General features: G+C 37.4%; 1 protein-coding gene across 1 annotated transcript in view; it reads left to right on the forward strand.

Annotated features, from left to right (window-relative positions):
* Window positions 1-16,882, forward strand: part of MDFIC (MyoD family inhibitor domain containing) — an 81,244-nt gene that overhangs the window by 52,815 nt on the left and 11,547 nt on the right. Inside the window, exon 4 of the mRNA XM_004676960.2 lies at window positions 1,295-1,570. Within this exon, the coding sequence (XP_004677017.1) occupies window positions 1,295-1,570 (276 nt within the window). The remainder of the gene's footprint in view (window positions 1-1,294; window positions 1,571-16,882) is intronic.

Below are 16,882 nucleotides of genomic sequence, written 5' to 3' on the forward strand. Positions count from 1 at the left end.
AACCAGTCCAGGTTCAGGAAACAAGCCTGGTTTCTTCATCACATGCTTGCTGCTCCATGTGGCTTCCTTAGGTCTCCTCCTCCTCCATCCTCCTTCAGTCGCCTCTTCTCTCTTCTTTTTCTCTGCTCAGCTTCACCCTCCTTCTGGGTGGGGCACGGAACCTGGAAGTTCCCCTTTTCCTAGATACTACCCTGTTACATTTGTACTGTGCACTTAACTAAAGTTTTATGTAGTTTAGAAATTTCTGCCAGGAAATTTTTTCCTAACTTTATTTCTATAGACTTAGAGGGTTTTTTCCTAACTTTATTTCTATAGACTTAGAGGGTTTTTAGATGTCTTTAGCTCCCCTTTTCCCTTTTGTTATTTTGAAGTTTTTTTTTTCCTTTTCCCCCCCCCCCCTCACATGTGTACTAACAGGTTACTTTTAGCATGTGGAACTTTGTAAATTTTTAGTATGCTGATCCTGTGTTTATCCAGATAAATTCTTAATTTTTTCTAGGGTTTGTAGTCTTAGATGGTACTTAGAACTTTCCAATCTTGTATACACCGAAAAATATGGTATCTTTCCAGAGCTCAGAGCTGTTACTTCTCTTTCTTTATTGCTTCTACTGGGACCTCTGGTTAAGGTTTCCTAGGGGAATGACAATGGGCATTCTTCTCTGGAGCCTCATGTAAATGAGGGTGCTTCTAATGTGTTGATGTTTAATTGTGGTTGATGTTTTTTATCAGCTAGTATCTTTTTGTAAAGTGCTTCATTTTAAAATATGATTTAAGAATAAACATAGAAATGATTTTGTTTTCCAAAATGTAAAATGCATTTTCAAGAGAAGAGAACTATGCTTTAATATTGTCCAGATTTTACTCCTGATTTCATTGTTCTTTCCTTCTATCTCAAAAGATAAGAAGTTTACCAGGGCTATTGAGCTAATGTTGCTGTGTCTGTTGCATGCAAAGGACTTAGCACTTGGAAAACATTTGCCAAAGAAGTGTTCAGTTACTTTTTTAGCTTACCCACTTAAATTTCAATTAAAAAAAAAAAAAAAAAAAAAAACACTGCTCTTCTTTTGATATCTGTCATATAAAGTCATCTTTGAAACTCTGATGCAATTTTTTTTTAGTAATTATGCCTGACCTGTGTTCAAGTTTTAGTGGTATTTTTTTTTGTGTGTGTGTTCTTTTCCTCTTCATTTTTGGGCTCATGGGTAAATCCCCAAAATCCATTGCTGAGTGTATTTTGCTTAAGAAGTGTTATCTTTTTCATAGCTTGATAAACTTATCCTGTTTTTGAACCTAGCCCAACCTCAGCGCTTGCCTCAACTTCAGACTTCAGCACAGGAAGCTAGTGAGGAGGAAATAGGCAAGATCAAGAACAGCCACCCAAGTTTGAGCAATGGAAATGGAATTCACCACGGGACCAAACATGTATCTGCAGATAACCGAAAATTTTCAGCACCTGTTTCTCAAAAAATGCATCGAAAAATTCAATCCAGCTTGTCTGTAAACAGCAATATCAGTAAGAAGAGTAAAGTAAATGCTGTCTTTTCCCAAAAGACAGGTTCTTCACCTGAAGGTAAGTTTGCACTTATATGCATATTTTATTTGACCAGATGTAAAATTACATTCACTATTATTTGACAGAGCAAACATAAATGCAGACTCTTGCTTATCCCTCAGACAAACAGGCATTTGTGGTAAAATGTAACTTCTCCAAAGGAAAACACAGACTTAGGAAAGGGAACTTTGGTAGCTGACATCTTGTCTTTGAAATATTGCTTTCTGAAGTGAATGTATAGTTGCTACAATATCTTGATGCCATTTGCCTTTTTCTATTCAGTATGTTATTCTGTGGTTGAAGGATAAGATTGCCTGCTTGTGTTTTGGTCTTGCAAAACAGTTTTCAAATATGCAAAACTAAACCAATAGGGAGGCTAGGTGGTTCTCATGTTCTGGTCAGAGGTGGGCCAGGTGATCTGTTGTTTCTCTGACAGGTATCATCTTGTAACCCTTGGTACCCCACCTCCACTGTGGTCTGGCCTTTAGCACCTCCCTGGGGGCATTTGTGTTTTTCCTTGACCTCAGGAATAAGTTGCTTCTCCAGTTAGGCCTCATTCTGCCCTTGACCAAGTTCAAGTCAGGTAAATACTGTGAACCTGAAAAAGTTTTTTTATAGCATAAACCCATCTGATGACAATGGGGTTATAACTGAAGGGTTCCTTTTATAACAATGACTTACTATATCATGTTGTACAAAAAGAAGTTTCCTCCATCTGTAAGGTTCCAAATTTCAACTTGGCATACTTGATACTGAATGCTGGCCTCAGTTTTCCTCAGCCAATAAAAGGAACAGAGTTTGAGGAGCAGGAGTTCAATTTGTCAACAAACTCAGGAGGGCAGCAGACTCATGTCTGAAAGACCACCATCCTGCTCTTGAGCAGAGGGTAGGGATATTTATACAAAGGAGTAAAACAAAAGGGAGATGAGAAAGGGTCAGCATGTCCTTTGATGCTGGCACATGGAGATTCGGGTGGGTGTGTGCCAGCTTGCTTCATTAACTAACACCTGATGTCTAACTCCCTTCCTATCCTCATAGGGGTTTTCCTTAGAATGCAAGAGGACAAACTTGTTATATGCAACAGATAGGAATGTGTATGTGGTAGGGCAGGAAGAGAGACCTTCCTGTTCACTGCATCATACCCACAGTCAGTCCCCTGCTCTCCTCAGGCATCAAAAAAATTCCTCTCTGATTATAGCTAGAAAGATAGCCATGGACTTCTGGAGGTGATTCTGTGATGTCGGTCATGCTTATTCATAGAGTAAATTGAGTTGTAAATAGGGAATTGTATTGAGAGTTATCAGCAATGAGTGGGGAGAAAGGATATTACATTTTGGCTACAGGTATCTAAAACTTAACTGAGGAAGAGTGTTAAGTTGATCAAATAATATGATAATAAATGGTCTGTATAGTTCCAGGTCAGGGACACTACTTTCCAAACTAATTAGATTGAAAAGGACATGATTGACACTTTAAAATGAGTTTGACATGTAAGCTGCATGGTCATCTCTGAAGCATAGGTAGGCTGTTAACTAAACTGGCTCTCCAAGGAGTTGGGAAGGCAATGCAATTTTCTTTAGAGTATCTTCGTTTCTTTTGAAATCTACTTGTTTTATATAATTTGAATGTAACTACTTTACCCAACCTTATATTTTCCATCGAAGATTGACTTATGCAAATGTTGCCATTCCTTAAAATATTAATCCAACCGGAAATACGTTACAAAAATGCTGAAACTTTTTCATTATTTTTAATACTATTTTAGAATTTATTTCCAGTAGTAGAAATTTAAGCAAAACAAAAGCAGAGGAAAATCAGCTATACAAATACATAGTTCTGTTCTTCTACCCACTCACACATTTTTCAAGTGCATATTTCTGACCACAGATATAGACAAGGAAAGTGCACGGTAATTCTTTTCTTACAAGAAAGATCTAGTCTGGTGTGATGACTGTGTTGTACAGTGTACTGGCCAGAACATTACTGGTAAGCTATAAAACTGACCCAATGGTTGGTTTCTTCTGTGATTGCTTGAATGCAGATAAACATTCCGTTGTCCTAGTTAATTTCCTCAAAGGTAGATGTCATTTTTTTTTTTTCCTTAAAGCTTGGTGAGATTGTGTCCCTAGATTTAGTTTCTTCTTTTGATGTTAAGTTTATTCTCTGGTGAGGTGCTGTCATTGAGCCCACAAGTGGTAAATGGGAAATTAAAAGGAAAGGCTTTCAGCTCTGCCACTTGGGTTTCCTGAGACTGCTTTTTCATAAAATGCTTTGGGTCAGAAATCTTGAACGTCGAGGTTTAGCTCCAAGATTATGTGTCTTCACAAAAGACAGAGCTATTTCATTCTTAGAGCAGCTTTTGGCTCTACACTGTATGATCCTTACTGGAGATGGGATATAAATAGGCTAGCCTTTGTTTTTCTGAAATGGTCAGTGAGTATGCCTTTTCTTACATAATAATGAACAAATAAGTTCCAAAATATTATGCATTGAAAATCTCAAAAGATCTAAGCAGGGCCAGCTTAACAGTATGTTTATTTTTCTGGATAAATGGTGTTTGTGGTTATGAGTTACTTATATATTGTAGTTAGTTATTGGCAACTACAGGGATGTTTTTCTGGTTAAGCATTAAAAGCACTAAAGTATACTTTAATAGATGACCATCATAACTGAGTGACCTAGGGACTGAGTACAAATAGACAACAGTTCACTCCAACTATTTCAGCAATGTTGATTCATGTGGTTATTATATATATAGAGAGAGAGTAATTGCTTTGCTCATATGAACTTTTATAATTAGATCAGATAAGAGAAAGCAGTTTCAAATACAGACACCTGAACTTTATAGTAAGCCAAACCCCTGTTATATGGCCACTCCAACAACACATTGAGGTCTTGTCCTGCCTCCCCTCCCACTGGGGCCCAGTACCATAGCTTCCCATCAGTAATTAATGATATGAAGTGTTTTAAAACAGAGACATTTTCTTTAAAAACTTCCTTTCATGCAATGAATGGGGGGTGGAGGACACCCATGTGGAAAAACATTTTATTTAAAGATTTTTAGATTGGTAGATTTCAATTTGTTTTGTATAATTAAACATTTTCATACATACTTAAAACTCTCCACCTGGGTAAAGCAATCAGAAAATTTAAGAGTAAATGTTTAAGATTCTTGACCTTAGAAATAATTATACTATAATTTACTATGATATAATATTAAAATTGCCAAGGGCTTTCATTAGCCTCTAAGATACTTTTATTACAATAAGATTGGTAAATTCTAACACTTTAGCTAACAGCAGCTGTACATTTTAAAACTAAGTTGCAACAAAGATTTTTAGGACAGCTTTATACTTAAGAACATAAATACAGAGCAGGATAGTCCAGAGCTCTGTGTAAACAACAGTTGATAGCATTTCTCATGATTTCTAACCACCCATAAACACTGTACCTAGTGATTAGAGCATGGACTGTGCATCTGGTCTGCACAGGTACAAACATTCACTTTACCAGTGAGGTGGCCTTGGGTAGGTTTGTTAATCTCTTTGGGCCTCAGTATCTTATCTGTAAAAAGAACATGTAGGCACCTGCCTGATAGGATTGGTGTGAGGGGGAGATAAAGTGCTAATGCACTGAGGTACTTTGGAATATTACCTGGCCTAGATGAAATACTGTATTAGCAACTGTTGTCATCCTCATTATTTAGGATCAAACATGGCCAGGAATGTTTAGAGAATATAATGCCTGGATTGAGACATAAAAGCTATGGTAAGATAAGGAAATTGAAGGGAGGCATTCAGGAAGAGGGGGATTTAATGTCTGGTTCAAAAACCATAAATACTTGGGTTTTGCTGAGAATAATGAAACTGTATCAACCCATGGGATGCCTTGTTGTGGCTCTGAAGGTTTTCATTTTACTTCCAGTATTTCGAGTTTTAAATTTTTCATGTTATGGAAAAGTAGTAATAATTTTTCAATTATGATAAACCAGGAATTGGCCTTATACTTGTTGAGTTCCTTTAGAACCTGCCTCCATTTTAGACATTTTTTTTTTCCTCACCTGTGATATAATTTCCCTGCATTCATTATATAACAAAGGGATGAGAGGTGGAGCACGTGGCCTCAAGGAAGTTGCCACACACAGCTGGACAGCTTGAAAATCACAAGGCCATTCAGCTCTATCTTGCTCCTGTATTTCTTAAGAACTGCTGGTAAAATGGTTAAAAATATACCCCTACTTCATTGCATTTCAAATTGAACCTTCTCAGCCATGGTTATAGGTCCCTGCATGTTTACCTGATGCAGCAGTATGCCTTAACTGCTTCTTTCTCCTCACCCAGGAATGTTCTCATAGCTTTGCCTTCTTGACCTCTTCACACTCAGTTCTAAAAAAAAAAAAAAAAGGATCATCTCCTGATGCCCTTCTGTGGGGCTTGTACCCTCTAAGTACAAAATAGTCAAATTTATCTGTCTCCTTTCACTAACATATATTAGCATTGAATGAAAAGCTTTGGTCTTTTTCAACTTCTAATATGTAATATCTTTTAACCACTGTGGTTTGTACCTTAGGAATGGATGAAATCCTCAAAGGAGAGGTAAAAGAAATGCATAAGTAAACCCAGTTAAGGCACGAGTGTAAGGCAGAATCCTGCCAGGAAAAAAAAAAAAAGTGAAAAGTAAAATAGAATTGCTCTTAGTTGCAGTGGTATTATCAAATCTTACATAACTGTAGTGCCCACTATAATAGTGCATTATAGTATGTCACTGCATTCTTCAGAATACTTAATTTGCTTGGATGATGTTTTGTTTGTTCCATTTGCTCAGGCACAATGCTTTACATTCCAGGTCAGAATAATTGTACAAATGTTTAAAATTCTGCTTTCCAAGGCAATATGTGCAAGTCCATTAGAAATCAGGATTTTAAAAAATTTGACTGCTTTTCCAATAAACTAAATTAGCAATAGTAATGCCAGGAGAGATTTTGAGGAGAGGCATACCAAAAGTAACTATCAACTGCACTGAGTGTAGGGAAATGTTAGCTATGTCTGTAAATTCTTCTTATACCTGTTCTCTTAAGGAGCAAGGAAATGATTTTATAACAATCTATGATGTAACATGTGCCCAAGAACTCTTAGTAGAGTAGCAGATGATGGTTAAGAGATAGTGGAGGGCTTACATAGATATATCTTTCTGGAACTTAGGTTTTGTGGACAACCTATCTTAGGCTGCTGTTCCAACAATTTAATTAGTTTAGCGCTCTCTCAGGAGATGGGTGTGGAGGAAATAAAACAATGGAGGTACAGATAATTTTGCCAGGAAGTTCTGGGGTGTGAGCTGGAAGATTAAAAGGTTATTTAGAAATCCAGTTTCAGAATAATAGACCCAGTGGAAAGAATTGAAAACATCCCATTACCCTATTGATGCTAGGTTTCATTTTTTTGTTTATAAGATGATTAAAAAGATCAGTAGATATTTTTATAAGATCAGAAGACAACAGGGAAGTGCAACAATCGTGCTTCTTTAGGGTAAACATTTGTTCTCAATTCCAAGGTTTATGCCAAGTGTGAGGAACCTGACAGTTTAATTTGGGAGTTTAGGGTTGAATACAACTGGAACAATAAGATGACATGCATCCTAAGTGGGACAGTGATTACATTTTCAGTTCAATTCATTATGAAAATCACTAGAAATTCAGTGATATGGACGAAATAGCCGAGTATAGTTTGAGACTGGTTGTGAACAGATTGACTTTAAGAACTTGTTCACTTTCAAATGATGGTCATAATCCAACAGCATTTGGAAAAACAGCTGGGCTTTAAGAGGGGTTAGACCCACACACGTTGTTTTCATGGACAGAATTATTTGAAACTGAGCCTGGGTTAATTTCCTAAGCAGAGATAAAAGAGATTAGGTCACAAGGCTGAGAACTGAGTGACTCAGGGATCACTGTAGGCCAGCCAGTGTGGTAGAATGGGAAACAAGCCCATGCAAAGGTCACACAATTCTCCAGCGGTGATGTGAGACCCTGTGGGAGAGGTCAGAGGGCAAAAGTGAATAAGGTAAGAAACAAATTGGGGAGAGTGATTTCTTGAAAGCAGAGAAAGAATGTGTGAAGAAGACTGAAATAGGTGGGCAGCACTTCCAGGTGTGAGACCAGGGGATGGTAATGATGCCTTTTTGACAACACAACAAAATTTCTTTAGCGTTTACCTCAAGAGTTCAGTACACTGGGTTATGGGAATATGCATCTAGTATTAGAATGTACTGAGTTATTACTGAGATAATGTGACTGAGTGGGTTGCCTGAGTGATCTGACATTTGTTTCTGAGTGCCAGATTTCTAGTTTCTGAATTGTATACCACCAATTAATGAAGTCGATAGCTCCAGTTTGATAAGACTAACTGAATTTAATCCTAGCTTTTACACATGTTGAAAGTATTCTTGAACCTAAACAGTGGGGAAAAAAAAAAACCTTTAGTGGGGCTCATCCAGGGGAGTTTGAGAATGCCAGTAGCATCAGAGCATATTGTGGGTTAGGCTATGCAGATGGGTTACCTTTCATCTATATACCTGTGGATTTCTTTTCAAAGAAATAATCAGTTAGGAGCTAATGCTTTTTGTCTTGTACCTTAAGGTCTTTGTTGTGATGGGGCAAGTGAAACAATTCACCTATCCATGAATTTACTACATGTTCACTGACCTGGAACAACTCTTAATCCTACCAACCTAAAAGTTTTTTGACGTAGGTTTTGTCACAAGACAAGCAGCCCAAAAGTTGACTTTACTGCGTAATCCAGAAGAATATGGAATAGGTTAATTTTTAAATGTATTTAAAGTATTCTATAACCCCCCCCCCAGAGATTTTAATTCATTTGGAATGGAAAAGGGCCAAGGTATTAACATCCTTTACAAGCCTTCCACATAAGATACGTACTAGGTTAAGAGCTGTTGCCAAGAAGTAGATCAGGAAATGAAAAATCCTAAAAGCATGAATATGATAGGGAAGAAACCCAATAAAGAGGGTTAAAATGGAGGGAGTGTCCATGTAGCAAAGGCAACTGAGAAGTATATATTGAAAGACAGGTGATCACGGACATTGTGTGAAGGTCATTGGTGACAAAAATCAGGATTGAAATTTGAAGCAAATTTTACAAAGATTGAAAAGAAAAACATCAAGATTTTAACTGTAGGCTACTGGGTTCAAAGAAACTAGTAAAAGGGCTGTAAGTTAAAGGGGAGTGATTTTAAAAATAGGTTAGGTCAATTGAGTGTTGTTTGGTAATGAGTTCTTGGAAGATACTGAAAATTCCTGTTTTGAGTAGGTGAGAGGGGAAGAGATCCATTAGAGTGTTTTATCATTGTAGATAGTACATTGTGTCTACAAGTCACTGGACATTTATTTAAGTGGAGATTTTTTGAAGGATTTGACATAGGACTCAATCAAAATGAAAATCTATCATCTAAATGTACTTTAACACTTAGAATGACTTTAAAGATGCTAAAATTTTCCAGTCATTTCAGAAGGATTTCAAAAATTATTTCATAGTTACAATAATAGCACCAGACATGCATAATATGGTAATTCTCAAAGGAGGAACTGTTGGAGTAGAAATAGAGAATATGCAGGATGTTTTGAATCTTTTAGACAAAAACTGCCTGATGACTCACGAGTCTTTAGTAAGGGAAAAATAGGATCTGCATTGTTCATTGAGTATGATTTTGGTCTTCAAATATTGAAGGGCCACTTGCAGTAAAACTATCTCATATTTTGCATTTTACTTGTTAAATTTGTTATTCTCTGTCCTACCACACAGGACAATACTGACATCAACTCCATACCTTAATTCATGTTCAACTGCTAAGTTTATACAGAATATATTTACAAAATGTGAAGGAATAGGAACAAAGAGTGCCTTTCATATATCTAGAGCTGTATATGTTCAGTAGTCTTTACACTTGAAACTCTCCAGGCTGCTGCCCTGTCCAGAGTTAGTTAAGTTTTTGACTCCAAAGCTTACCTTACTTCTTCTACTTCCTTTCTTTTCCTTCTAAGTCATTTCAGGGAAAAATTTTGCATGATTTCATTTTAAGATTTAGTTCTTGTTTCTGTGTTTTAAGCATGACTACAGAACTTAAGATAGTCCACCTCTAAGACATAATGTTTTCTTAGCAGTACATTTTTACTACAGTAAATGCAATCAGACTACATAATTAGCTCTCTCTTTTTTTTTTTAAGATCTACTCATCTCTGTATACAAGAATTGGGGAGCAGGAGAGGTCTGCCATGTGGATCACCTCACTGGGCAGAGATGACTCTTCCTGACTCCTAAGAGAACTTATTTCTCTTAGACATGCATTGACAAATTATAATATTGTTATACAATGTTGAAAGGTTCTCAATTAGTTTATACCATGAATGCTTCATTATCTTACCCTAGTTGAGATAAAGTTGTCAAATTTCTAAAATGCTTGCAAGGTAAAAAAATAGTCTATTTAGAAATTTTTAAGTTGAATACCCTAGGAAGCTCTTTACAAGATTAACTTGAGCCCTCCAGGCTCAGGAGTTCTTAGCTTTGTGAGAAACCCACGATTTCAAAGAGGAAGAAGACATCAACTTGATTCACCATATTAGCATTTCACTTTTAAAACTTTAGTAGTACCTGTGACTGTCACTGGTATTTTCATGTCGGATTACCAAAATTATGCAATAATACTTTTTATGCTAATCACTGCATTAGTAGTTAACAGATTGCCACTAGGCTTTATGATAGCATATAAAAAAGCAGACTTTTCTACCTTAGCTTTTAATATTATCTTTAAACATAATTGGTTTTGAGTTTATTTGAATTTTATTTCATATATTTGAAAATATTGTGTGTTCTCAGTAGACACACATCCCCACCAATACCTGCTCTAGGTCTCTATACCTCCTAATGGAGCATAAACTTTTTTCCTCATAAGACACTGAAATATTAAAAGGCATGCATCTAACATATAATAGTAAGTATCATTTAATTTTTAGGGTTCCTTTTTAAAGCACAGGCCCCAGAGACATGGGAAGAACTAAATCAGGGTTGTGCATGCCTCTTGTAAGTCTCCATAAAGATATACAGGAGGAAATGTATCAAAATCAACAATCTGCTGAAAATTCCTTTCAGAACTTCTCAAGCAAAATCTTCTGGTAGTTTAATGGGTAGCAACAGTGACCTCAGGCCCCCTTACCAGGATCCTGGTAATTTGTACCAACTTTCCTACTTTGTACGCACTTGACTGAAGGGGGAAATAAAAGTTGGTAGACAATCCTCTCCAGTCTACCAATTAAAAGAATTAATTGTAAAACATTCTGCAGGGACATTTATCATAATATTCAATTTTGAAGGGGAAAAATATTGATGCAAATAGTTGTTTCCTATAGAAAGAAATGGAAGCATTTGGGGGAATTGTGAAGATAATTGAAAGAAAAGAGCAAATGGATTAATATACACTTTTTCTGCAGACATATTAAACCTGCCTAGATTTCTACTGCGGTTTCTCTTGGGAAATCAAACTGGACCTCTTGGGGAATAATATCCCCATAACATAACATAATTTAAAATTGACACTAGAAGTTGAGGTTTATTTTTTTCCTAATAATTATGTTCAGTGAGGGATGTAAAAATTGCAGTTTGGAATGACAGAAGAGTAGTTATTTTCAACATCTATGGTTAATATTTCCTAGACGATGTGTTTGTTAGGTGGAGTGACAGGAGAAGTTAAGGTAAAGATACTTAGGGTTTTTTTACTTTAAGTCCTACAATGAATTTCATCAAGTCAACAGATATTTCCTTCCTTATCCAGATTTGGGCCTCTTGATAAAACTCCTGTTTGTACTTTAACCTGCTTTGAGAACCCCAAATCACTACCCATTGTGTGGTTTCATCTCAACTGGATTCTCATTACCCAGCAACTCCTTGTTGAGCTTGCTGAGTGGCAGGCCCTCTTTTGGGTACAGGGAAATAGCCATGAATCGTGCAGACTTGCCCCTTCATTGTCCAAAGGGCTGTTTCCCATTGACCCTACATATTCTTTAAAGAAATCTCTCTGAAACCTCTATCAACCAGGAAAAAGGTCCTCTTCGTTGACATAGGCCTACTTTCCTCTGTCCCTTCACATACTTGACATAATGTTCTCAAAATATTTCTCTTGCTTCTATGTGGCACCTTCCTTTGTTAACAGTTTTTATTTCCTTATTAAGTCCTTAGTCTTCTGTCTACTCTGTTTTTCCCTTAATTGCTGTCATCACCGACTCTCTTCCCGCTTGGTACATTCTCCCTGGGCATTTGATTCACTCCAAGACATTCAGCTACCTCTGTTGTTGCCCAGTTCTCCTGTCTACAGCCACCTAACTGGACACCTCCATGTGCGTACCTGAAGATGATCATGGCTGACAATCAAACCTAGGACAGAGATCCTATACCTCGAAATCACAAACAATGTTGACAATTAGTGTTCACACAAACAGAAAAACTTCCTAAATGCCTTCCTTGTTAAATGGTTCCAGAAACGAGGAGTCACACTTGACTCCTCCCATCACACCTACATTCAGCTTCTTATGAATTACTGCTAGCCTTACCTTTTAGTGCCCTCAAAGTCTCCCTGTGACTTCTTTGACACTGTATCACTACTACTGTTGTCTGACTGCTCATTTCTGAAGCAGAAAATTTAAGGGTTTCTACTTGGATTTTCCTGACTTTTATATTAAGCTATTCAACATCTCTGAAACTATCTTGTTCTGTCTGTGCCTTTTCATAACTTCCCTACACAGACTGCTTCTTCAAGACCTGCAACTCCAGTCTTGTCCTGAATTCCTCCCTCACCCCCTCAGAGGTCCAAGCTTGAAGAAGAGTTAATAACGATCAACAGGTTGCTCAGAGCAGTACCTGGAACACAGAAAGCACTATATAAAAGTTTGCTCAAGAAATCATGGAGACAGTATATCTTGGTGACAAGAATGACTTAGAACTTGGATGTTTTCCAGCTGCTTCACCCCTGGGCCAATTTCCTCGTGTACAAAAACAAGCCAAAGCCTACCTAATAGGATTCCCTGTGAAGCTCACTATGTCGACTCTCCTGAAGGTTGCTGGTTCCCATAGCACTGTAACAGTTTATAACATTGTACTAATGTCAATTTTGATTTAACTAGCCATCCATGTGTTCCTTGACATTTCTATCTCCAAATTGGGTACTATCTGGCACATATAGACAAATGCTCAATGAATGCTTATTGAACGCACATCTGACGTCCAGGATCTTGTCCCTGCATTTCTAGTCTGGTAGGAATGTAGATACTCTTTTTTCCTCTCATTTCCTGTAAAATTGCCACATTACTCTAATATCCTCTCTGGACTAGAGCTTTTTTTTTCTTTGACTATTTCCCTTCATTTAGATGGAATCTATTTTCTGGGTGCATACTAAGTCAGGCTCTGTGCCTTCGTGGTGTGTCCATTGGTTCATGGGGTCAAGCCAATATGGACATACAGCATTGATACACTTAGTGACTACAACAACTTGGAAATAATTTTCTTCAGCATATATATGGAAATGCTGAGTGAAGTGACTTAAGGTCACTGTGTCAATTAGTGGCAACATCAAACCTACAAAACAGGTTTAATTTCCCAGATTCCGATAAACAGCATAATACTTGTCTGCCAGTTCCACTCGAGGATGACAGCAGGATTAGAAATTAAAACATCTTTGTTTTTATGCTCCCAAGAATGTCACCTCCCTGTTGCTAGCAGCCTCACTGAAACCAAACATATAAATCGCAACCACCACCAGAAACACTTGTGGCATTTGCCAGCCTGGCCTGTCATAGTAGGTAATGAGCTGTTACCCAGGAAAACCTCACAGGGGGGGGGGGGGTGGTGGCCCTGCTGACGTGTGGAGGGAGGAGCTCAGTAACTAAGAGGGTTTTTATTTTTAGTTTGCTTACAGTTTTATTATATAAAGCTACACAATTATGAGAAAATAAGTTCTGTGTTTATTTTCCAATTTTAGTGTACTTATAAACAATGTGATTATCTTGGCTCCTGGGCTATAAGTAAACTACAAAACTGTAGTTATACCTTACATTTCAATGTTATTCTGTCCTCTATTTGCCGGAGGCTTGTGAAAAGACCTTAAACAGATGAAATATTAGTAGATAACATGGTGAAGAGAATGTGTGGACAGATTAACACCACCATTCACAAATTAAGTATGTAAATAACAAGATTTACCTCCTGTGGACTGCTTTGGAATTTCATTTCACTCAGTTTGGGTTTCATCTGGCCTGGAGTTAGATCACTTTGCCTCTTTGCTTGGAACCTGGCTTTTGTATCCTGGGCCTTTTCAAGGCATAGCTTTTCTGCCAGTGTTGACGCCAGTATGCCTACTGGGAATGCCCACCCACCTGGCGGAAAGGCCTCCCAGCCCCGACATTGCACACTTGCCTTTGCTGTTAGTAAGGGGTGCTCACATGACAGTGTGCCTTATCCCAGCACTGTGAGGACTGTCAGCTTCCTCTTCCTCACACACTGCCACGAAGACCTCGTCACACAAGTTACCAGGCAAGATCATGTGTAGGGAGATCCTGAACTCTGTTCTTTCCAATGGATACTGAATCAATAGCCACACTGGGCTAACTAAAACCTAGCAGAATAGACCAACAGGCACGTGAGAAAAACAAAGTGAATGGAAGAGATTGAGAGTCTGTCCCTACATATACAACCCACTGGTGCAGCCACCCACAGTTAAGAGAAAACTCAAAGCCCACAACTTCTCCCTGAGGAGTGAAGGTTTTGACCTATAGGTAAGGAACACAAACTTTCAAGATCTATAGCTAATAAGACATGAATCCCCAAGACACCTTCAAAACCCAATAATGGCATGTCCACAATATGCCCAGTTACAGAATGGTAGAAAGGGCGCTGGAAAGGCTTTTGCACACTGACTAACTGACGCTAGGGACCAGCACAGAAGAAGCCAATTCAGAGTTGCCCAGATTTTATGCAAGAGGCTTATTTATAACATCAGCCTTGACGTAGTTTAACACATGTCCAGTGGCCTGCTGACTTTCTTTCTAGGGCTGACTGGTGCCATCTTCATACTCATCCTCACCAGTACCACCCACAGGACAATAACAGCAAATGTTTAGGGTACCTATTAATTTGTCTTCATAGCTATGGCCAGTAGGGTTCTACTTAAACCTAATGGCCTCCAGTAATCCTTTCCAGAGGCCTTGGAAGGCAGACTGTCTTCACACTCTCCTTTCCCCATTTCCCAGTCTCCACGGTGCCACCAAATCTCAGAGAGTGGCTTATACATATGTTGAAATAATCTCTTTTTAACCACAGATACTCTGGTCACCTTGATCACCTGGCTCTGATGACAATCAAGACTGGTGTTCCAGGATCCCATGAGGTTCTAACAGGCGGGTTTTTACTGGTTATCACACCCAATGCACAACCTGAGGGCGCAGCAGTCTGTGCTGATGAAGGATGCAGTTCTCAGATTGTTTTCTATTAGTAAGGGATGCATTCCCAATGTAAAAACAATGTATGTGATGAAAATTTTTGAAGTTATAGATGAGGAGAGATTTTTTAAAAGATGACATAAATAACCTGTTTTAAAGGAACTCCCATTTAAGACTGTAAGCAGAATTTTCAGCAGAAACATTGCAGGTCAGCAAGGAATGGCACAATATATTCACTGTGCTAAAAGAGGCAAACTTCTGACCAAGAATATTGCACTTGGCAAAGATGTCATTCATAAATGAAAGGGACTTGAACTGAAAAGTAAGGTTGCTAATTAATAACAGCAAAGCATAAAAGTATAAATCTCAGAAGTAAAATAAAGGAAACAAAATGTAGATTAAGCTGCAGAGGTGGTGGATATGTTGCTTATAAATTGAGCATAAAGGATAAAAGACAAAAGTAGCACAGATAACTATAATAAATCATGAAGGAATATATAAAGCATTGAGATGTAAATCATGAGATCTAAGGTGGGGGGAGGAGAGTAAAAACAGAGCTTTAGAATGCACTTAAACTTACCAACTTAAAATAGCCTATTATGAGCATAAATACAAGTTGTTATAAGAAAGCCTCATGATAATCACAAAGGAAAACAGACAGTTAATATACAAGAGATAAAGAGAAAGCCATCAAATTGCAAAGCAAGAAAACAAGAAGGAACAGATGAACTACAAAAGAGTCAAAAAACAATGATCTATAATCACATTAAATGTGATGAACCAAATTGTCTTCTATGCAGTGACTGGGTTCATTTCTCAGATTGTATATATATATATATATATATATATATATATATATATGTGTGTGTGTGATGAAAATTTTTGAAGTTATAGATGAGGAGAGATTTTTTAAAAGATGACATAAATAACCTGTTTTAAAGGAACTCCCACATAAGACTGTAAGCAGAATTTTTAGCAGAAACATTGCAGGTCAGCAAGGAGTGGCACAATATATTCACTGTGCTGAAAGAGGCAAACTTCTGACCAAGAATATTGCACTTGGCAAAGATGTCATTCATAAATGAAAGGGACTTGAACTGAAAAGTAAGATTGCTAATTAATAACAACAGCAAAGCATGAAAGTATAAATCTCAGGAGTAAAACAAAGGAAACAAAATGTAGATTAAGCTGCAGAGGTGGTGGATATGTTGCTTATATATATATATATATATATATATATATATATATACACATACTTATATATATACACACATAAAAGAAACCTCAAATACAAGGACATAGGAGGACTTAAAGTAAATGTAAATGGTTGGGAAAGTTATTATATGCCAGTAGATAGCAGAAAGCCAGATTAGTTATACTTTTATCACATAAAACAGACTTTAAAACAAAGAGTGTGTGATAAAGGATGAAGAAGGGGAGATGGAAACAGGGAAGGGAGACAGATGGGATATTGGTACAGGGAGTTTGGTGGAATATAAATGGACCGTGTGAACATTAGGAAAAAGAAAATATGTAACCCCAAAGCTTAACATAAAGCAAAAAGAAGAACATTACATAGTAATTACAAGGTCAATCCAAAAAGGTGGTGTAACATTTTTGAATGCTTATGTACTCAACATAGAAACATATGAATGAAACATGAACAAATCTAGAGAGAAATAAACTGCAATGCAGCAATAGTAGGTGAAGTAACACCTTCATTCCTTAAATAGATCATCCACATGGAAATTCAGTAAGGAAATATCAGCTTTAAATGACACATTGTATGAGACAGACTTAAAAGATAATACAGGGAACATTTGATTCAACAGCACATT

This window comes from Condylura cristata, unplaced genomic scaffold (assembly GCF_000260355.1).
Source record: "Condylura cristata isolate star-nosed mole 26May11 unplaced genomic scaffold, ConCri1.0 scaffold00005, whole genome shotgun sequence".
Classification (NCBI taxonomy): Eukaryota; Metazoa; Chordata; class Mammalia; order Eulipotyphla; family Talpidae; genus Condylura; species Condylura cristata.